Below are 23,280 nucleotides of genomic sequence, written 5' to 3'. Positions count from 1 at the left end.
AGGCCCTGAGAGCTGAAATGACTTTTGTCAAAGCCACACAAGTCTTAATTAAGCAGAACTGCTCAGTTCCTAACTTTGCATTTCCTCTGTAAAAGAGAATGGTATTTATAATTGTAAATGACAACAAAAAGTACTAACTGGGAGGGGTGATACTAAAGATAAAGAAGGTAATAGCTATAGAAGATCTAGCTGCCCTTGATGAATTCTGATCACTTGACTCACATGAACTACATCCTGTGGCCCAGAAAGAACTGTCAGATGTGACTGCTTAGCCACTGTCAGTTGTATTTGATAGAGCATGGAAAATGGAAGAGGCAGCACAAGAGTGAGGAAGGGTTTTATATTATCAAAACAGGAATTTCTAAAAAGGGAAGAGAACAGAGCATACAAATGATAGGCCAAGGAGCTTGGGTTTGATGCCTGAAAAATTCTAGAAAATTAAAGAAATGATTGGTAGACATCTGAGAAGGGAAGCAGTGGTTCCAAAGAGCTAGGTCATGCCAGACTAGCTTCATTTCCCTTTTTAACAGGATTACTAACCTGTTAGATGGGGGGAAATGCTGTGGATGTATTTTACCTAGATTTTAATAAAGCTTTTGATAATGTATCTCATTTATTCTTCCAGAGAAGATGGGGTGTGGATTGATGAATACATTCAGATGGCTTAAGAACTGGTTGAGTGAAATAAGGAATAGCTATTATGATTCAATGTCACCATTACAAAAGGTCTCCACTGGAGTAAGTAGCTCAGAGATCTTTGCCCGGTGCTGTTTAACATTTTTATCAATAACTTGGATAAAGGCTTAGATGGCATGTACATCATGTTTACAAAGGGCACCAAGCTGGGAGGTTTAGCTAACACACTGGATAATAATAGTTGTTCTGAAAAGGATCTGAGGGTTTTAGTGGACTGCAAGTTTAATGTGAGAGCAGTGTGTTTGGGGACAGCCAAAAAACTAATGTGATCTGCATCAAGAGTACCATAGCTTCCAAGAATCCTTAGGGAGGGTGATAGTCCCTTTGTGTTCTGCCTTATCAGACAGATCTCATCTTCACTCTTGCATTCAGTTCTGGGTGGCATGATTTAAGGAGGACCTTGATGAGCTGAAGAGCATTCAGAGGAAGCTAGTCAGATTGGTGAAGGGCCTTGAGTTCAGGATGAGAGAATCTTTTGGAGGAACTAAAAATATGTTCAACCTGGAGAAAAGAAAATACTGGGAACATGGTAGCTGTCTTCAAGTATTTGAAGGGGTGTCACATGGGGGTGGTTAGATTTGTTCTGTTTGGCAGAGAGTATAAGCAGAGTCCTGGATAGAAATTCCATGGGGGTCGATTACAGCTTGATATCAGGAGTTAACAAATGGATCTCTTTGGAGGTCTTTAAGAAGAACCTTGACAACCATTTGTTGTGTATGCTCTAGTGGGGAATTCCTTTCATGTATGGCTTGAACTAGCTAGACACTGATGTCCTTTTCAACTCTCACATTCTATTGATTCTAATTCCAAATCCAGTATTCTTTCCACTACGACATGCTGTATGTACCCAGATCCTTTCCTTTCTAGGATAGGAAGTTACCAGCCTTAGTTTTTGCATCCAGACTTGTGATTTCATCAGTGTGGTTTGGAACTCTTGGTATAAAACTCCCTCTGCTGTTGCATATTTATTACTTGCAGTCTTAGAGAGTTGCTTGGAACACTCATAGGCTAAGCACCTTAATAATGATATATGTGGGGGCAGCTAGGTGGAGTAGTGGATAAAGCACCGGCCTTGGAGTCAGGAGGACCTGAGTTCAAATCCAGCCTCAAACACTTGACACTCACCAGCTGTATGACTCTGGGCAAGTCACTTAACCCCAATTGCCTCACCAAAAAAAAAAATTGATATATATGTCAGAGGCAGAAATTGAACTAGTTCTCTCTAACTCTGAAGCCAACCCCTCTATTCATTATGTTAGGAGATGCCTCTCCTAGTACCTTTTACAAAATTCAAAAGGAACAGGACATTGAGATAGCTGCTCCCCACCCCAAACCCAAACCCACAAAACTTCTGGGTCATGTGAGTAACAAGATGGCAGACTAAACGTTTTCTCCAATCCCTGTGACTTCTTCAAAACAGAAATTATGTGCCAAAGATAAAGCAACTTCAGCTGTTTATATCATTTAGGACACCCAGAATCCAAAAGAAAGTTAAACAACAAGGACAACCCCAAACCTAGGAACTGACACTCATTGACCCTGAGCTCACTCAGCACCCTTCCCTCACTTCCCACACTACCAGCAGCAAGGATGTACTAGCAGACCAAGGAAACCACCCCTACACCCCAGTCCCTCCCCTCTTTCCAGTGCTGTGGAGACCCCAGTTCCAGGCTTCAGAAATTTCTTTGGTTCTCAACAGCCAACTTGGCCACATCCTTCAGGAGCAAAAGCCTGCTGGGAGCTGCAGAAGTACCAGTGCTGCAAACCTCTGAACTTCTGGTTCAGAACCGAGGAGCCGGGGGAATGGGACAGGTCACCAGAAGGACAGGACACTGTGGATGCAGGGGGCTGTATAGCATTCCACCAAGCCTGAGGGAAAGAGTACAGAATCCATCTGGGGCTAGTTCTGACCACTCAAAAGTTAGTTGGGGTAGAGATCTAAGCTAGTGAACAATGAAATGCCCAATGTGGGAGGAACCCAAGATGCTTTGAGATTTAGCCCCCAAGGAAACCACAATTAAAGAGGAGGGGGGGTCAGAAAGTAAATAAGAAAAATAAGGGGGCTGGGGGGCAGAGAAAGACTGAAAATACCAAAGATTTCATGAAGAAGACATCTCAAACACCTTGAACATAAACTGATAAATCAACAGAAAAAAATACCCAGGAAGAGTAGAAGGAAATACAGCCTGTGGATCTAGGAAATCAGTTCAGACATCTATGAATAAATCTACAAAACGAAAGAAAATGATCCAACACTTCATGAGATAGAGGACCCTATGGAATGTGAGGAGAACGTGGAAACACAACATGCTGTTCCTGAGTGGTTTAAAAGAAATGAGAATTATGAGGGCAGAATTTATGGCTTGCCCAGCAAAAATAATGAATAGAATAGAAAGACTTGAATCTTCAATGACAATCTGCACCAAAGAAACAAAAGAGAGAACAATAGATTGAGAATGCAAATACACAGAAGTGAAGGACAACCTACAAGAACAGAAGCAAATAATAACATTAACGGAGTTTCTCCACGGGCAACTACAAACACAAGCATATGTGTGTGAGGGGGTTGAAATGTACTTGCCCTTCCCAGGCCCTATGTTCTAGAGACTTTTAGTGATGGTGCCACTTTCTCCAAAAAACAATTTCCCTAAATCCCAGGTGAAAATGATCTGCCCCTCATCAAAATTTTCCAAGTACTTCACATCTGGACTTCCTCTTTGCACTTCTATCATTCTCCCTTGTTATTAGCTATTTTGTGTATGTGACATCTCTTCCCCCCCACCAGGATTGTGAACTCTATGATAAGTCTGCATCCTTATTTATCCTTGTATATCTTTGTGTGTATGTATGTATGTATGTGTGTGTGTGTGTGTATATATACATATGTATGTATATATATATGCATATATGTGTGTGTATATATATGTATATATATATGAAATCTTTGTATATGGGTTGGGTAGCAGGTAGTTAATAAATGTTTCTTGCACAATAAGGACCCATGTATTAGGGAATGTAGTATATAAACTTATTGAAATATTACTGTGCTATAAGAAGTGATGAATATGATAAAAACAGAAAAGCCGGGGAAGACATATGAAAAGAAAAGTGAAACTAGAAGAACTGGAGAAGCCATAGAGACAGATACGTGTGATATAAAACTATAATGAACCAAGCCAGGCCCCAAATACCTAGGAGAAAACACTTCCCCTGCTTTTTTGCAGAGATGGGGGTTATGGGTACAAAACACTACAAATAATATCAAACTTTTTTCAGGTTAGTTTTGCTGAACAACATTTTTTTCTCCTTTTTTCTTTTAATTCCTCTCTCTGGGAGAGGGAAGGATGCTTTGGGAAATGTTGATATAAAACCAAGCTCCCTAGCTCACTACCAATTTATATTTTAAATAAAATTTTCTTGAATATTTTGTTGAACTAAAGGAATTCAGGGAAGAGACTGGGAGAGCATGAAACATTGTAGAATGTTAGAACCAGAAGGGACCTTACCATATCACAGCCTCCTTGTTTTACTGACATCCATGGACTTGAAGTGGTTTGCCCAAGGCCATACAAGAAATAGCAGAAGGGGCAGCTAGATGGTGCAGTGGATAGAGCTCGGGCCTTGGAGTCAAGAGGATCTGAGTTCAAATGTGACCTCAGACACTTGACACTTACTAACTGTGTGACCGTGGGCAAAGTCATTTAACCCGGATCGCCTCACCAAAAAGAAAAAAAAAAGAAATAGCAGAGTCAAATTTTGAATCTATATCTAGGCTCCCAGTTTAGTGACACTTTTGACTAAACTGTGCTGCCTACTTTCCTAAGGTTCAACCCTTTCTTCACCTCCCCCCATCTTGAATGTAAATTTACCTCGTACCTATGCAAACATGCACATTCTTTACCACGAAGTGCGGTGTACATCAGTTTAGCATAGTACCCACTGGGACCACAGTAAAAATCAACATGAAAACAGTCCCATAACACAAATACACATACCCCACATGGATGTGTTTGCAAGGCATCGTAAGTCAGGGTGATTTTTAACCTTACTATGTATATGCATAGTGAGTCCCAAGAAGTCCCAAGAAGAAAAAGCCTTATAGTAAGAAATGAAAACTAGCCCTCTCTCTATCCCACAAAGTGAGCTGCATACCTTGGGAAGACCCTGAAATAGGTACTACTTCTCCTGGCCAACTCGACTGAGGGGTGAAGTTGATAATTATCCTTTTCCATGTTCCCTTTCTAAATTCTTCAAATAGTATATGGCAGACAGGCAAGTGAAGGGAAATTGGTTAGGAATGGAGATTGGAGAGAATGGTGGTGGTCTTAGGATGATAGGTTTTAAAGTTTGAACAGACCTTAAAGATCATTTTACCCTCTTCATTTCTTCAAGCAGAATGATGACTTTAGAAAATGCTTCCAATTAACTCCTTTTTCAGCCCATCCTTCACACACTTCTGTGTAACTCCTTCTCACACTTGGAGTTAGAGTAGAGGAAATGTTCAGGGGAGAGGGCATTGTTTGAGACCTAGGGTGACAGAATAGGGGAAGGATAGAAAATAAAGATCCTGTAAATGTTGGAATGACTTGAGAAATGTGCACATTAGGAAGAAAGACATATGCAAATGAGCAGAATGGGCTTGGTCCTGCTAGGATCATGGTCTGTTAGGCATAACTCTGGTCTATTCTGTTTCAAATCATTTCCACCATCAACTCCCAAGTCCTCTAGACTCACAAAATCTTTAATTATTCTCTGCCCTTTTAGTTGTTCTCTTTCCAGAATATGTTCCATCTGGGAAGGAAAGAAGGAAGAAAAGGAGGTGGAGAGGGAGGGATTGGAATGGCCAGGGTGGGAAGAGCAGGGCCAGATTGTGTACAGACTAAGTATGCAAGGTTGCTAATATGAAAGGTTATGAGTGTGTGTGCAAGTTTCTGAATGAATGTGTTCATTATGTTGAAACTGAATGTGTAAAACTGTAAGCTGATATGCAAGGCTATAAGTGTGAAAGATTCAATGTAGGAGGCTTGTTAGTTAATGGTTGGAGACACCAGCTGTTCCAGACTACACCCATGATAATTCCTACCCTGCTTTCCCATGACCAACACCTTCTACACTAGGCATTGGCCTTCACATTAAGGCGTCTCCTTTCACCTGGTTGGGGAATCCTGTCCAGGGCTGCTTGGTGGCCTACATGACAACACTAGAGGGGGTGTGAGGGAGGTGCAGCAGTTAGTGCTGTCTCAGACTGTGGGTTTGAAGCACAGCAGTCAGGAAGTGAGACTGACAGACAAACGGAAGGGCGGGTGGAAGCCAGGCGCACGGCTCCTTCTTGGGTTGGTAACTGTGGGCATGGGTTGGGGGGCCAAAGGGAGCTGCTAGCCTGGCCAGACCGGCCTAGGCATGATGCATGCCCAGAGGCAGTTGGCCACAGCGGCAGTAAAGGCAGAAGTCAGACGGCATGAGGTTGCCAAGCGGCACCTGAACCTGCTCAGAAAGTTGGCAGAGAAGGTGAATGAGCCACTGCTCCGGGAAGACATCAAGACCTCACTGGACAATCTTAGAGGTGAGAGTAGACCTCGTGCCCAACCTGAGGGTATTTGAGGATCTGAGGAGGGGGGCTTTGACCTATTCAGATTTCATGGGTGAGTTAACCACTTCCTTATCTCCCAGCACATAAAGGGACTCTGGGGAAAGGAGTCCTATTAAGGTTGGAAGTGGAGTGAGATTGGAAGAAGCCCCAACTTGTCTCTCTGTCTCTAGCTCCAATAAGAAGTCACTAATGAGGTGACTTTCAGCAGTGAGAAAACACAGACAGTTGCTGCTGCTGGGGGTGGGGTGTGGTAGCTGTGAGTGACCCAATCCCTTACGTAGAGAGACAGGGACAGGAAGAAGCTTGTGGTGAGAGGACTTCTGGGGCAAGGTCATTTGATTCCCAAGTTCATTCCCAGTACCCACCTGCTGAACCACAGCCAGGGAGACAAATATATGTATATATACACACACATTCTTAGACATGCATATTATGGCATATTTAGACTGATGTACACAGAATCTCAGATATTCAGAAGCACACTAGGCATAGACATATATGCTCACCAATCTGGAGACCCCCCGCCCTTGTCTTCTGTCACTTTTCCTCAATATTCTCTTGTTCCTGTCTCCCCACCCCTGCTTCCGCTCCACCTCATTAGCAGCACTATTACAGCAAGCAATGACAACACAGGGAGGAAGTGTTGCCATAGCAACACCATCTGCCACATCCTTCTGCCCCTTTTCACCCCCAAATCCTGTGGTAGGGGCCTAGGGTGGGAGAAAGACTTAGGCAGTAGCAAGTCACCTACGCAACCCCACATTACTTCCATCAACAGAGTCTGGCCCTTTGAGCTCAAAAATCTCCACATTTGAAGTATCAAAGAACTAACCAAGAGCAGTCCAAGTGTAGTCTAGGATGGGGGTAGAGGCAGGATAAAGAGGGAAGTCAAGTGGAAACCAGCATAAGCTTCACCCTACCTCCAATTGGCCTCATTTTTTCTTACTCTCAACTGTCTTCCTGTGTAGTTTTCTGGTGTAGTTAGAGATGAGGGCTACTCTACTTCCCCAAGACCATCTTTCTGGAGCTTAATTTATAGAAAATGGGGAAACAGTGAGAGAAAAATCTACCACCCACGTATTTCTCAATGAGTGACTGGTTTTTCGATTCTGTTACTGCCTCTGCTGGCCCCTGGGCGGTGAGGATACTACTCATATTTCCCCTCTACCTTCCACATTACCATGGGGCCACAGTTGGTGCATTCCAGTGACAGGCTTAGGGCCTTCAGGTTAGAGCTATGAGAGTAGGTATGTCCCCCAGGGACACTCTGGACGTCCTACCTGGTGAGGACTAGTATGCCTACTCAGGACATCAAGCTCTGCCTCTTCAGCAGAGAAGGGAGGGGTTTTGAGTGGGTTGTTATACACGAGCTCTGCTCGAAAGAAGGAAAGGCATCTCTGTGGAGGCTTCCCTCTCTGAAATTCCCGAGCGACCTCAAGAACTAGGATATGACAGTCCCTCAGAGATAGTTGTACCTATTATACAGAAGGAGAAACTGAGGACCAGGAATAGGAAAACAGAACAGAGGTGACAGCTCTCCTACCCCCATTCTCTATAGAGACAACCACAGAAAGACGCAGGTATTCAGGCGCCCGTGTCCAGGAGAGGGCGACATCTCGGCTTCTCCGAGTCCTTTTGTAAAAATGCGGGGAGCCGACCCCTAGGTTAGGCGCTGAGGGAGTTCGGGTACAAGAGCAGCTCAGAGAACAAACTCTCCCACCCTCCCCAGCCTGGTCCCTGTTTAGTTCCCAACCCGGGCCCTGCTCGCCGGCGGCTCCTGCCTCCAAGAGCCGCCCACGGCAACTCTTATTATAGCCCAGGCTGCGTCAGGGGGAGGGAGAGAAAAGAAAGGAAGATGGGGCGAATGTTTGGTTCCCAAGGTTCGGAGGAGGGGTCTGGAGAGGCTACGTCCAGTCCCCTGCTCCACCTCGCCCCAAGGCCAGTGCCTTTCCCCCTTATTCGGAGGCGCCGTCACTATAAAGGGATGCTGGGGTTACCCACCTGTATTCCTTTTCTAAAAAGGATATGAATCCCCTAATTGAACGTACCAGGAGATTTATAGACCCCCTCCCCGAATCCTGCACCCATTCAACTGCCCTTTCAAAAAAGGCAACAAGCCTAAGGAAAATGGGAACTTGGGAGTTCTCAGCTTCCACTCCCTCAGTGAACCGCCATCTGCCAGACAAACACACCGGCGTCATTCCTACATCGTTGGGGAGCAACACCTAGGTGGGGCTTCCCTCGCCCCAACTTTTTCCTCAACAAACCGTTCTTTTCCTTTCTTCAGAGTCCCCTTTGGCGCCCCTGCCTTCCACTGATCCCTCTTCCCTCATTATTCCCGCTGTTTCCCGGGTACTTTCAGAGCCATGGTTGCCATGGATACAGGATGCATTTTTGCGAGAGTGGAGGGGTGTAAAGCCACAGATTTACACCCTCCTCTCCGCCCGGGAGTCTTTGATTCACTGGCGTCCTGGTGTCCCCTCTCCGCCGCCCCCTACCTTCAGCCAAACAACTTGGCGCCCCGTTCAGTCTCCTTGGGGGAGCGAGGAATTTGGAATGCCAAGATCACTCAGGACAGATTTGGCATTGGACAGTCGTAGCCTACTTCGCTGGGGTGAAAGGAAATGAGGGGCTCAGCGTAGGGAACCCATGTACCCGCTTTAGTGAGAGGATAGCCTAAGTCCTAGTTCGGCTCGAGGTGAGGGTCTCTGAGGAGAGCAGAGTCGAAAGGCTTCCGAACTTCTTTCTTCAAAGAAACCCCCCAGTTTCTCCTGGTTGTAATTACTGCTCTTCCACCTACATTCGTAAACCCCTTTCACCAAGTCCAGCTGCTCTGGAGAAGGGGAAAAGCGGGGGGCAATGACTTAGTCTGCTTAAAATCCAGTCCGGGATCTGGGAAGGAAATCCAGTCCGGGATTTAGGAGGGAAATCCAGTTCTGGATTTCGCACCGTCCATTTAGACAGCCGGGCTGGTGTATATGTGTGTGTGGTGGGGAGGTGGGGGGGGAGATTTGGTTGGGAGGGGGGGCGGCAGGGGGCCGCCTCCTCCTCAGTGTGAGGGGAGCTCCCGGATACATCGCGCATCCGGACCGAGCCGAGTCCCGGTGAACCCCCGCGAGCCCCCGGACCCTCGCCTAGACCCCAAGCCCCTCCCTCCCCCAGACCCTCCGGCCCCCATCATCCTCCTGCATCCTTCTGCATCCTCCCCCTCCGCCTTCTCATTACATCTCCATCCTGCATCCTATCCTCCCTGCGCCCCAGCGTATCCTCCGCATTTCCCTCACCCCTTACATCCCCTTCCTCTGGACCCCACCCCCAGTCCCTCTCCCCTGCTCTCCATCCTCCACCCTTCTTCCCCTAAGCGCATCCCCAACCCGCCAAACCTCATCGCCCCCGCACTCCATCTCTTCGGCCTCCCCCTTTCCCTGGCATTCCTGATTCCCCCACATCGCCTATTTGCCCTGTCTACCCCCTACTATTCTCTCCCCCTTCAAGACCCCATCTCTGCTTCTCCTCACGGGTTGGGGGATGTGAGGTTACGCCCTCGCCTCCTGAGAGCCGCACTAAAGGTCCCGGGCCTCGGAAAGGGTTGGGGGTGCATGGTGGGGGGCATGGAGAGGAGGAGCCCTATGTGATGGGAGGGGGGCGCTCTCGGAATAGGCAGAGGCGGCGGGGACCTAGGAGCCTGGGCGGGGGTTGAGCAGGGGACTGAGTCCAGCGACAAGCACGCAGAGCTACCCCATGGCCGGGCCTCCCTGAGCCAATTCAGGGGAAGCCCCCTCCCCACCCCAGCCCGGGGGTTTCGGGGCCCCATGAGCCGGGGTGCGGGCGCGCTTCAGCGCCGGACAACGACCTACCTCATCTCGCTGACCCTGGTCAAGCTTGAGTCTGTGCCTCCACCGCCTCCCTCACCATCAGGGGCTGGAGCCCCGATAGTCAGGGCACCCGAGGGGGGGAGAACCTGGAAGCCCTCGGGGCGCAGATGAGGCCGGCAAGAAGCGGCAGGAACGTCTCTTCCACCGGCAAGATGCGCTGTGGATCAGCACCAGTAGCGCGGGGGCAGGGACGGAGACCCTTTCCCTGTCCCCTGCTCCAGCTAGCCCAGCCTGTCCGGTCTCCCCTGCTCCGGGTCGCCGCCTCTCCCTTTGGGCCGCCCCTCCTGTACCCCCGCTCTCCGGGGGACTGAGCCCGGACCCCAAACATGGAGGGGGCTCCACTTCTTCCCGACGCCCACTACTCAGCAGCCCAAGCTGGGGGGGACCGGAGCCAGAGAGCCGGGGTGGGGGGTGCGTCCCAGGCTCTTCTTCCCCCCACCCCGGCACCGGCAACCGTCGACTCAAGGTGGCGCCCCCCCCACCTGCCCCCAAGCCTTGCAAGACGGTAACCACGAGTGGGGGCAAAGCTGGAGGGGGAAAGACCGCAGGGAGTCGCCTGTCATGGCCAGAGACGAGGGCAAACCGCGGGTCAAGGGGTCAAAGAGCACTGCTGGGACTGGAGCCCCAGCCGGAGTTGGGACTGGCGTCGGAGCAGGTACTGCAGCCGGACAGGGGGCTGGAGCCCGAGGAAAGTTGTCCCCACGAAAAGGCAAGAGTAAGACGCTGGACAACAGTGACTTGCACCCTGGGCAACCCGCTGGCTCTCCTCCTCCTCAAGCAGCCCCGGCAACTCCAGCTGCCTCTCCAGCAGCCTCTGCCACCTCCCCTGGGCTTCCCCCAGGGCCTGCACCTCCTATTACCCTGGAGCCGCCTGCTCCTGGGCTAAAACGGGGCCGGGAGGGGGGTCGTGCCTCCACCCGAGACCGTAAGATGCTCAAATTCATCAGTGGCATCTTCACCAAGAGTACTGGGGGACCCCCAGGTCCAGGGCCATCTCCTGGACCCCCAGGCCTCACCTCTAGCAGTGGGTCCCGTGAGCTGCTGGCTGTAGAGCTTCGTGCCTCCCCGAGTGAGTAAGGCCAAGGAAAACGGAAGGGGGAGGGGGAGAATTGAAGCATAGGGCCTGAAGGGTGTCACAGCTAGGACTTCAGTGTAAAAGCTTTGTAAGCCTAAATGACTCATATAAATGTCAGTTATTATTATTATTCTAACTCTCCATTGCAACCTGTAAGAGAAGCTAGAATGGGAGTGCAGGCCTGAAAGAAAGAGAGTGAACTGGACTCCTGCTCACTTGATGACCTCTCGATGTTTGACCATATGTGGAGGGATGCAACAGGACTCACTGGGTGTCCTTTGAAGACTAGGGGGAATGGGAGAGGGAGCTTGATTAAGTGGGAGTGGCTAGCTTCTGTGTCTGGCTATAGGTCCCAGCTACAGTGAATCAAGCCTGCTGGCAAAATGTGTCCTTGGTCAGGGTGAGAATTAGCAGTCATTTGCAGATTCCCCCAGGAAGCCAGGCATCCCTGATTCCAGCTTTTGCCTGGTACTTAGGACAGAGAAATGGGACCACATGTGTTATTTTTTTAACCCCCAAAGGGAATTTGGTGGAAGATGAGGAAGAGAACTAAAAGGAGGTCTGTGATCCTGTGCACTTGGTGGCAACAGGCTCCACAACTAGTTTGCAGGCAGCCACTCGCCTGTGCAGGTCCTTCTGGGGAGGGTAGCAGGCGAGTGAGATGGCAGAGATTTTGTCTTTTGCTCAATGTCCTGGAAGCAGAAGCAGGAGTGGAGGGGAAGTGTGTGGGCTGAAACTACTGGATATTTAACTGTAGAGCTGTAGGGAGAGCTGGAGATGGGGGTGGGATGTGATAGGGGGGAGCTTTGCTTCCCACTTACCCTCCTCTTCCCACATAGAATCAAGTTCAGATCAGCTGGGGGAGATGGGAAACTGCACAGAAGTTCATGCTCTGGTTATGTTTGTTGTGTTTTTAGCTTTGGCTTTATTGGACATGAGATGTAGGGGAGGGGTGGAGTGGGTCTGTTCCCTCTCCTGGGAGGCTGTCGGGGAGCGGGGGTGGTGGCCCGGAGTTTGGCTCCAGAGCCGTCAGGAGCAGATGGCTTCAGATCCGCTTGCTCCCACTGCAGCTGCTCCACCCTGGGAACGTCCGGGCCTCCGGTGTCAGGCTGTCAGACACAGGGGACCAGGTGGACTGCAGCTAGACAGGAGCAAGGGATCTGAGGGGATAGGGATGGAAAAAGCTTCCCAAAGCCCTCTCCCTACAGCAGCATCTTGCTGTAGCTCACAACTGGAAAGGGTTGATGCTCCCTCTTCCCCAATTTGTTATTGGGTTTCTGACCTGCCCAAACCCTAGAGGGATGAAGAAGAGGGCACATTTTAGGAGGGTGATGCTCCCTGCACTCCCTGACCTTCCTCTCTCCAATTTGCTACTGAGGTTCTGATCTGGCCAAACCCTAGAGGGATGAGAAAGTGGATGAATTTTTAAAGGGCCTTGGTTCTTTCCTTTCAGTTATGTTTGGGAAGTGTGGCAGGAATCTACTACCTGGGGTTTGACCTGTGCATGTGACCTTGAAAGGGGGAGGGATTCTAATCATCCTTATCACCACCATTGCAAGTCTCAGTTTCCCTTCTCTAGGAAATGAAAGTTGAGAGGTTCTCCCTTTCCTCCTTGGCTTCCATCTTCTACCCAATCCTTGCACCTAGCCTTAGGCTCTGTTTTCCCTTGGAAGCAACCCCACCCCCTCACATTGTAAACCCACTGGACTCTCTTGGCCCTCCTCTTAGAGAAGGGGCTATCCTGCTCTTGGCAGGCACCAGTTCTTCGGGGCTGGGATGTGGGGGGACACACAGTTGAAGATGTGCTTTAAGGGAGATGCCAATGTGAAGTATTTTTGTCTCTCTGGTTCTGTTGCTAAGCAACCTCTGAGCGGCAGCAACAGCTGTGGGGAAAGCAAGCTTGATGGGGGCGGAGTGTGGACCACTGTCTTAGCATCTTATTCCCTAGCTTTTTCAACTCAAGGGAAGTGACCCATCCAAAACGGGAGGGGGCTGGAGGAGTGGGAAGGCAGAAAGGTATGGGAGTTTGCCTTCACGCGTGTGTGTGTGTCTGTGTGTGTGTTTTGCTGAAATGCTCGATCTTTCATTTTCATGTGGGCTTTTTCTATCAGGTCTGGAAGGCCAGATCTAAACTTCTCCCTTCCTCTCTCTTCTTTCAGAAGCTGTGGTCAATAGCCAGGAATGGACTTTGAGCCGATCCATCCCTGAACTGCGTTTGGTATGTGAGCCAGAATCCTTCATAATAGGAAAGTCCCTTCCGAGTTTCTCTCTCTCTCTCTCCCATTGTATTCTCTGCTAGCCCCTTTCCTCTCTTTCTATGAAGATGAGGAATGGTGGCTTGTGACCCTTCAGAATCTTTCCCTTAATAGCCCTATATTCTGTCATTCCCTATCACCTCATCTTTTTCTTCTCCTGCCCAGTAGTCCCCATTCAGTTTCTCTTCCTATTCTTCCTATGCTTTTCTCCTCCCACCTCCAGGCCTCTCCTCATTTTAATATCTCCTCTCACTTTTTTCTTAAATAAGGTCTTCTATAGTCCAGAACCTGAAACTTGAAACAACATTCTAACTGGTTTGAGAGTGCTTATCTTCCTTGAAAGAATAGGAGACTCCATTTTGTTGGCATTTCTTTATGTGAGGTCCACTTTGATCCTTGGATAATTTTCTGCCATTAGAATCAAAGAATCTCAGAGCTGGAAGGGATCTTATCTAGTTCAGCCTATGTCTGAATAGGAGTCCCCTCTACAACACTCCTACTATAGAATCATGCCACATTAAAGTTGGAAGGGAGCTTAGACATAAGCTAGTCCAATAAATTCATCCTACAGATGAGGAAACTGAGGTCCAGAGAAATGAAGAATTTTGCCCAAGGTCATATAGCTACCAAGTGGAGTCAGGGCCTTTTGATTCCAAGTCCAGTCATTCCACTACACCATGTCACTCTCTTAATTCTCCCCTTGGCTTCTCCCAGGCTCTTATCCAGTCTCTTATCCCTCCTTGGGTGATTGGCCACTGCCAATCATTTCAGATTCCATGAGGGTGACATTCCCCCATTATTCCAGATCCCAAGACTGTCTTCTTAATCCCCTTGGTCTTTGTTCCACCTGTGACTTCATATCACTCCCTTGTTCACAGGGTGTACTGGGTGATGCCCGGAGCGGGAAGTCATCTCTCATTCACAGATTCCTGACTGGTTCTTACCAGGTGTTAGAAAAGACAGAGAGTGAGTCCTTGGGAAATGAAAGGGATTGGGTGGGGGAAGGAAGTCAATAAATCTTTGAATCAATGGCCAAACTATGGGACCTTCCCATATATACAATATGTGGATATGTGGAGAGTGTGTGTGTGTGTGTGTGTGTGTGCTACAACCCTTTCCCCCCCTAATAATCTTGGACAGGTGAGCAGCATAAGAAGGAGATGTTGGTAGATGGACAAAGTCACCTACTGCTGATCCGAGAGGAAGCAGGGACACCAGATGCCAAGGTGAATGGGGAAGGGAAAGCAGAAAGGAGACTGGGTAGTAGTCAGACTTCTGGGGAAGCCAAGTTGGTGGGGCTGGAGGGGAGGGATCATCCTTTTCTTGCTTCAGCTCTTCCTGGTTCTCACACTGGTAGAGTTGTGAGAGTTATAAGGAAGGATTCCTCTTTGTGTCTGATCCCACATTTGTCTCTCCTCATCTAGTTCTCAGGCTGGGCAGATGCTGTCATTTTTGTCTTCAGCCTGGAGGATGAGAACAGTTTTCAGGCTGTGAGTCGTCTCCATGGGCAGCTAAACTCCCTTCGTGGGGAGAGCAGGGGAGGTCTTGCCCTGGCACTGGTGGGGACACAAGGTAAGGAGATGCTGGGGAAAGGGCAGGCCTGGAGGGGAGGAACAGAAGAATCCCAAGTAGTTGTTTGATGTAGAGATATGTAGCCAAAAGAGAAAACAGGAAAAACATGATAGATGTCTTCAAGTATTTAAAGGGCTGTCATGTAGAAGAAATATTAGGCTCACTCTGCTTGGCTCCAGAGGACAGAACTCTGGAGCAATGACAGAAAATAGCAGGAAGGCAGAATTCAGCTCAATAGAAAGAAAAACTTTCTAATATTCAGAGCCATCCAAATAGGAAATGAGCTGCCTTGGGAGTCAGTGGGTTCACCATCATTAAAGTGGAAGGCTGGAAGACCAGAAGACCATTTGTTGAGACCACTGGAGAGGGGATTTCTGTTCAAGTCAATGTGGGACCACATGACTTTAGATCCTTTCTGACTCTAAGATTTGGTGATTCTCTGAAAGTGAGAGCCAGAGCAGGATTCTCTGAATAAATTCCCCATTTCAGTTCCCTAACCTTTAGGGGACAGGAAGCAGTAAGGGCAGAGTGAAAGTGGGAATGTGTTTCTTTGTTCATTCACCTTTCTCTCCCTACCAGACAGGATTAGTGCTTCCTCCCCCCGAGTTGTGGGGGATGCTCGTGCCCGAGCTCTATGTGGGGAAATGAAGCGATGCAGCTACTATGAGACCTGTGCCACCTATGGGCTCAATGTGGACAGGGTCTTCCAGGAGGGTGAGAGAGACGCATGGGTACCTTGGGGGGTAGGGGTGGGATGAGGTATGGATAAGATTCTTGAAGATGTGGGAGTGAGGAAAGAGTGAAGAAGTGAGTGACAATGACAAAGAGAGTTTGAAAGGAATGAAGAAGACCAAGGAAGGCTCTAGGTTAATATAAAAGGACAAAGGAGGCTTGGGGAAATTGATGGGGCTAATATGGGTACAGGGATAGAGTGTGTGTTGATGTGTGGTGAGTTGGGACATCAGTATGGGTTTGGTTTTTTTTCCAGATCCAAGGGGGTGTGTGTGTGTGTGTGTGTGTGTGTGTGTGTGTGTGTGTGTGTGTGCGTGTGTGTGTGAAAGAGAGAGAGAGAGATACTATGAGGAGGCACTGTAGATAAGTGAGAGGAAGTGTCAGTCCCTGTAACGCTTTCCCCCTACCTCCTGCAGTGGCCCAGAAGGTTGTGACCTTGCGAAAACAGCAGCAGCTCCTGGCTGCCTGCAAGTCCTTGCCTAGCTCCCCCAGTCACTCAGCTGCCTCCACCCCTGTGGCAGGGCAGGTAAGAGAAGCTGATTGGGGAGTGAGGGAGGACAGGAGTAGAGAAGCTGTGAGATATTGGGTTAGGTTTAAGGATAGAGATGCTGGAGGACATGTAAGGTGTAAGACTTCGGAAATGGTGAGGAGGGGGTGGAAGTGATGTTGACTCTAGTAATGTCCCTGATCCCCCAGGTAAAATGCCCAGGGTCGGTTTCCCATTTCTACTTGTATATGGGTTTGAGGGAATTCAAGATGCTCTTCTTTTGACTCAAATGTTTTCTCCCCAGGCCAGTAATGGGGGGCATACTAGTGACTACTCATCATCCCTTCCTTCCTCACCCAATGTTGGTCATCGGGAACTACGGGCTGAGGCAGCTGCCGTGGCTGGCCTGAGCACACCAGGGTCTTTGCACCGAGCAGCCAAACGTCGAACAAGTCTTTTTGCGGTAGTGCATATACTGATCTCCTCACCTTCCCTACACTAACAGCCACTCCATTAGTGTCTCCCTTCCCTGTTCCACCAATTCCGTCCTTTTGACCTCTCTTTCTCAGTTCACTCACTCCCTTCATCCCTTCAAATCTTCCTCTTCTCTCCTGCTGATATTTGCCACTTTGTCCCCAATCTACTCCGACTAATAATAGTACACCATTCCAGAATCGCAGGGGCAGTGACTCTGAAAAGCGGAGCCTGGACAGCCGAGGGGAGACAGCAGGAAGTGGCAGGGCAATCCCGATTAAGCAGGTGGGCAGATTAGGAAGCATCCTGTGACTGGGGGTAAGGGGAAACACCTTGCCCACACTAGGTTGCACCTTAACTTTTCCTCCATCCATCTTCATCCCCACCCCAGAGTTTCCTGCTGAAACGAAGTGGAAATTCCCTGAACAAGGAATGGAAGAAGAAATATGTGACACTATCAAGCAATGGATTCCTACTGTACCACCCCAGCATTAATGTGAGTGCTTCCCCCCCAACTCTGCAGTGATGATTCCTCCCCCACAACTCTTAAGAATCACCTGGATAATCTCAGTAAATTGCTAGTTACCTCCTTCTCCCCTCTCCAGACCCCATGGTTTTCCTTAGCCCCTGCTCCATCCCACAACCAATCTCCACTGTGTATTATAGAAGTGCTGGTGTTTAACAGAAAGAACTGGGGACATGGAGTCAGGGAAAATCTGGCTTCAAATCCCAACTCAGACATTATCATTTATAGGACGTCACTTCAACTGTAAGCCTTAGTTTCTCTATTCATAAAACTGGATGCTTGTAGTATCTATGCTTTGTGGGGTTTGGAGAGAATCAAATGAAGTAATGTATGTAAAATTATTTTCAACCTTTCAAGTGCTAGTTAAATGTCAGATTATCCTTATTTAGATGCTTTCCAGAAACCTGAAGATTTACAGTGATGCAGATATTTTCTCTTACCCCTAACCACGTAGGAATCCTTTTGTCTCTCAGGATTACATCCACAGCACCCATGGAAAGGAGATGGATTTGCTTCGGACAACAGTAAAGGTACCAGGCAAGCGACCTCCTCGGGCCATCTCAGCCTTTGGCCCCTCTGCCAGCATCAATGGGCTTGTCAAGGATATGAGCACTGTCCAGATGGCTGAAGGCTCTGGTGAGGGGGTAGGGTCAGGGGAAAGGGGCAAGGGAAGATCATTGAAATTTGTCAGCAAGGAGACAAGGTAGGGGGAGGAGTGAGAGATAAATGAAACAATAGGAGCAGGGGGCAGGTGAATGTGGAGATAATGGCAGGGGAGGGATGAGGAGAAGTGGTAAAATCAGGAGATGGGGGAGCAGAAGGATGAAGGAATCTTATTGAAAATATCCCTTTCTTCTCTCTCATCTTCTCCCATTAGCAGACATTCCCACTCCCACCCCTACTCCCAGCCCCAGTTCCCTGCAACCACCCCAGGACCAGACATCAAAGCATCTACTGAAGCCAGACCGGAACCTGGCCCGAGCCCTCAGTACTGGTTAGTCTTGCCTCTTCTCAAAACTAAATGCTCATTTCTGGGCAAAATGGGGGTGGAAATGGAGGTTGGGGTGGTGGGGGATCCTTGAGAAGAGTGAGGAAGATAGATGAGATAGAGAAACATATTTTTCTGAGGAAAAGAAGAGAAAAGGGGAAGGAGGGAATCCCCCTAGGGAAAAGGATTTCTTTTTCATTAGTAAGAGGGCAAAGCTGATTCCGGGGAAACTGAGTCAACTATGCATCCTCCCAAAGACTGTACACCATCTGGAGACTTAAGCCCCCTGAGCAGGGAACCTCCTCCTTCTCCCATGGTGAAGAAACAGAGGCGGAAAAAATTGACCACACCATCAAAGACGGAAGGCTCTGCTGGGCAGGCTGAAGGTGAGGCTATGACAATGCAGCCATATTTTTTTACCCCCCCGCCTGAAACCCTGACTGGAGTTCCTGGGGTGGTGCAGAAAAAGTGCCTAACCTGTGTTCTCTTTTGCATATTTTTATATCAACTATGAACATTTTGATTAAAAGAAAAACGGGCATTCCTCAGTCCCTTCTCCCTAGTGAACCCACAGCTCCTGCCCCTTTCTTTCCAAATGACCCCCATCTTTCTCTCCCCAGCCCTCCAACCTCAGTTCCTCTCTTCCCAAAGCTCAATGAGATCTAAAACCTTCCTTCCTGCTCCCCTTAGTATCTGCTCCTCTCAATTCATTGCCTCATACTCCCACACACACACCTTGCTCTCAGCCCCTGTTGCTCAGGGCCTGGATTCCAGATCTCCCTACTTTCACTGCTCTCTGCTTCTGCTCCACTCTGCTCTGGGGCCACTGACCTTTAGTTCTGATTTCTCTCCCTCTGTCTGTCTCTATTTTTCCTGCTGCCCTTGTTACCCACTCCTCTCCTCTCTTCTGCTCTGCTCTCCTCTCCTTTCCTCTCCTCCTACTCTTTGCTACTCCTATTCTCTCTGTGTGTATCTGTGTCTTTCTGTTTGTCTCTACCTCTCTGTATTTCTCTGTCTCTCCTCCCATCCTCTCTTTCCCCTGTTCTCCATCATGTCTCCTTTTCTCTATCTCTTCTTTCTCTATTTCTCTTGTCTGTCTCCTTTGCTTCGGGAAACCAGCCAAGCGCAAAATGTGGAAACTAAAATCCTTTGGTAGTTTAAGAAATATTTATAAAGCAGGTAATACAGTGGGGAAATTGGGAAGGTCACTCAGCTGGGATGCAGGGGTTGGGGTGCACCTGCTTCCCCTGCATGTGCGTGGGCTTCCTGCTCCCCCATTCTTCTTCCCCTCTCCCATATTGCTCCCACCCCACCCTGCAGGGTCCCTGGGATGGCCATCTGGGGAGGTGGGGAGAGGGTTTGGGGAGAATAGTGTGTTAGAGTTCTACCATCCTGTTCTACTCCCCCCCCCCACATTCCCCTCAGAGGAGAACTTCGAGTTCCTGATTGTATCAAGCACTGGACAGACCTGGCACTTTGAAGCTGGGAGCTTCGAAGAGAGAGACTCCTGGGTTCAGGCCATTGAAAGCCAAATATTAGCCAGTCTGCAATGCTGTGAAAGCAGCAAGGTCAAGGTGAGAACTGGAAGGGGAAGGTAAAGTAGAGAAGTCAGTGCCTGAGGAAAGGTACTTTAATTGTGGTGGGAGGTTGAGGAACATAGCTCACAGGAAGAACTATTGAGAAAAGAACTTTGGATTTGTGGTCAGAAAATCCAGGGTCTGATATGCACTCTTGCCTCTTAGAGTTGTATCAACTCTGATGTCGCTTAAAACTTGAATCTCAGTTTCCTCTTCTGTAAAACGATGAGGCTACACTAAAATGACCTCGAAGGTCCTGTCTAGCTCTAAATATGTACTATGACGGAACCCCTCCATCCCCATGTTTCCAGGGGATTGCTTGCAAGGATCACTGCTAACCCCAGGTCTCCTTTTGCCCTTAGCTACGCACTGACAGTCAGAGCGAGGCTGTGGCCATCCAGGCGATTAGGAACGCAAAGGGAAACTCGTTGTGTGTGGACTGCGGAGCTCCCAGTGAGTGAGGGTGGAACAGATGAGTGGAGGTAGGGGGCGGGGTGGCTCGGACAGGACTTTTGGCTGGCGTTGTGTATTTTTATGTAGGGAGATAAACGGACCTTGAACAGCAATGGGGCTAGGGTTCTGGGAAGGACAGGGAGGGGAAAGAGAATCCCTTGGTTCCTGAGGTGGGGTAGAAAAGGACTGAGGTCCAGATGGTGGAAGTATGGAGGTTTGGGGAGGGTGTCTCTGAGCAGCGTGTGTGAAAGTGACCCATGCTCTCTGTCCTACCCCCAGATCCCACTTGGGCAAGTCTGAACCTGGGCGCGCTAATCTGCATTGAGTGCTCAGGAATCCATCGAAATTTGGGCACTCACCTGTCGCGTGTTCGATCCCTGGACTTGGATGACTGGCCCCGGGAGCTGACCCTGGTGCTGACGGCTATTGGCAACGAGACGGCAAATCTCATATGGGAAAGCGACACTCGAGGCCGAGCCAAGCCCACTAGGGAATCCTCCAGGTGCGAGGAATCAGGGAGAAGAGAGGGGGAAGCAGCGGCGGGGATTGGATAAATTGGTTTGCGAAAGGGGAAGACAGTCTCTAAGGAAGGGGAGGGCCTATCCTCTCCACCACCTCCCTCTATCTTCACGTCTTCTCAGGGAGGAGCGAGAGTCGTGGATCCGGGCCAAGTACGAGCAACTGCTGTTCCTGGCACCACTGGGAGGTCCGGAGGAGTCCCTGGGCCGCCGCCTCTGGGCCGCAGTGCAGGCTCAGGATGTTGCCGGGGTGCTGTTGCTCCTGGCCCACGCGCGGCACGGGCCGCTGGACAGCGACGTGGGAGATCCGCAGCTCCGTTCCCCGCTACATCTCGCGACAGAGCTCGCCCATGTGGTCATCACACAGCTGCTAGTCTGGGTACGTGAAAGGGGGAAAAGATCAAGAGGCCTTCTTAGATAATCGAGGAGAGTCAAAGGAGACCTCGCCCATGTGGTCATCACACAGCTGCTAGTCTGGGTACGTGAAAGGGGGAAAAGATCAAGAGGCCTTCTTAGATAATCGAGGAGAGTCAAAGGAGACCGCTCGGAATGTCGAGCAGCACCAAGGGCAGAAATGCGAAGCAGCGTCCAGCTTTCCAGTCTGTCTCTTCCACATGCCCCTTAGAACCAGACTGGGGGTGGGCGAGATCTACAAAGAGACTAGGCTTTGCTGGGAAGAGGTAGAAGGATCTCTGAGACATAATTCGTTATCTTGAAATCCTTTTTAATGTATCTGTTTCACTAATACACTAACCCTGGTTTTCACAATTGTTTCTATTTCATTGTGGGTGGTTGCTTTATTGCCTCTCTTCCAAGACCATGGAAGAAACACTTACTGTCTCTTCTCAGTACGGCGCCGACGTATCTGCTCGGGATGCTCAGGGCCGTACCGCATTGTTCTACGCTCGGCAAGCTGGGAGCCAGCTCTGTGCGGACATCCTGCTGCAGCACGGCTGCCCGGGGGAAGGAGGCAGCGAGGCCACCACTCCCAGTCCCCGCCGAAGGAGCAGCGCCGCGAGCGTGGGCCGCGCCGATGCTCCGGTCGCGCTGGTATAGCGGCACCACGCGGACAGACACACTCACACTCCCCTACAACCTGCCCCAACATCTGTGCTCCGGGAAGGGACCCTACTAGCCCCCACCCACACCCCACGTCACCACCACAACCGACCAGGCACGGACACCCTCCTTGTGGACTGTTGGACACAAATTCACTCCTTCCTTCTCCACGGGCACGTTCCCCATCCCGCACACACAGCGGACACTGAACCCTAACTCCCTACAGCACCGTCTCTTTCCCTTACCTGTTCCCTCCCAACCTTCCCCTCTCCAAGGAACACAGACTCCCGCACTCTCCCTAGCCGAGGCATGGAGATCCTTTTGTGCGCATTAACCGCCCCGGTTCCCCATCCGAACACACCCGATTTTTCTCTCTCCACCTCGGGAACTCACCGCGTTCCTGCAAGCGTTTGGAAAGGGAAATTGACGCTTGCTACTTTAATACTGGGCTCTTGGACCTACCCTCTGCTGGCTCCTGGGAAAGGGGGAAAAAAGAAGTTTGCCCTTCAGATCCAGGATGACTCACGCTTCCTTCCCGCCCCCATTCGTTGAACAGTTCGTCCCCCAGAGCCCAATGCCCAGGCTGGCTCCTGGGGAGAGGGGAAGGTATCAAAGTGTTGGGGCGGGGGGGCGCTGGTCATGGGAGCTGAGGGCAGTTCTGGGGGGTAGAAGGCTTGTTCATGGGCTCCTCCCACTCCCTCCACACCTGATTTCACTGCCCAAAACCAGGGGAAGTGGGCAGCGAGGGGCAGGACCCCGGCTACCCATGGGGGTGGGGACCCCAACCCTTTCCGTGAAAGGGACCAATGGGGGGAGGCTAAAATAAAGACCCCTCCCTACACACCCACAGCCACACTCACATCCACCCAAGGATGGACTGAGGCTGGGGAGCCAGAAGCCTGGCTTCCTCTCTCCACAACAGCTAGAGAGGGGTGATGAATGAGATAGGGGCTCTTGGAACTGGGGAGGAAATTGTAATTTATTGCTTTGTGCCCCCTTGGGAGAGGGGGCTGGGGAGGGGGGAGGGATGGGACTGGGGAGAGGGGTGGGCTAGGGGAAACCTAGGGGGGTGGGGGGTGCTCTTGGGTTGTGCGTGTCTGTGACTGTGACTGCCTAACTGTGACTGTCCAGAGCCCGTGGTGTCCTGAGCCAGAGGACACCCCAACCACGGGACTCCCTTCTCCCCCAAGTTTCACCCTCCCCTCCCTCTTGCAGGAGAAGCTCTAGATCCAGCCTCCCGCCCCTCCCCCCACCAGACTCCCTGAAACTTTCCAGCCAGGTAAAGAAGTTAAACCGGCTGGGATAGGTCCCTATTGGCCTGCCACCCCTTCCTCAAGCAGGTCGGGATTTCCCTGCTCCCCCCCACTCACCATAGCCCCAGGGCCAGTTGGTGTCAGTGTTTT

General features: G+C 49.9%; 1 protein-coding gene across 1 annotated transcript; it reads left to right on the top strand.

The window, feature by feature from the left end:
- The first annotated feature begins 9,970 nt into the window (after positions 1–9,970).
- On the top strand, positions 9,971–22,392 carry AGAP2 (ArfGAP with GTPase domain, ankyrin repeat and PH domain 2). The gene is given in 21 exon segments (XM_020990139.2): positions 9,971–10,236; positions 10,238–10,730; positions 10,733–11,230; positions 13,396–13,454; positions 14,370–14,457; positions 14,632–14,717; positions 14,916–15,063; positions 15,643–15,777; positions 16,212–16,321; positions 16,587–16,745; positions 16,955–17,041; positions 17,148–17,252; positions 17,756–17,918; positions 18,160–18,276; positions 18,528–18,656; positions 19,390–19,449; positions 19,696–19,844; positions 20,210–20,300; positions 20,580–20,802; positions 20,942–21,197; positions 21,668–22,392. Coding segments are annotated over 21 exon segments (3,501 nt in total). The 5' UTR covers positions 9,971–10,098; the 3' UTR covers positions 21,875–22,392.
- Positions 22,393–23,280: the final 888 nt, after the last annotated feature.

Source organism: Phascolarctos cinereus, unplaced genomic scaffold (genome assembly GCF_003287225.1).
Source record: "Phascolarctos cinereus isolate Bilbo 61053 unplaced genomic scaffold, phaCin_HiC Scaffold_1;HRSCAF=81, whole genome shotgun sequence".
NCBI lineage: Eukaryota > Metazoa > Chordata > Mammalia > Diprotodontia > Phascolarctidae > Phascolarctos > Phascolarctos cinereus.
The sequence above is the reverse complement of the archived record's forward strand: the minus strand, read 5'-3'. Positions and strand labels throughout refer to the sequence as shown.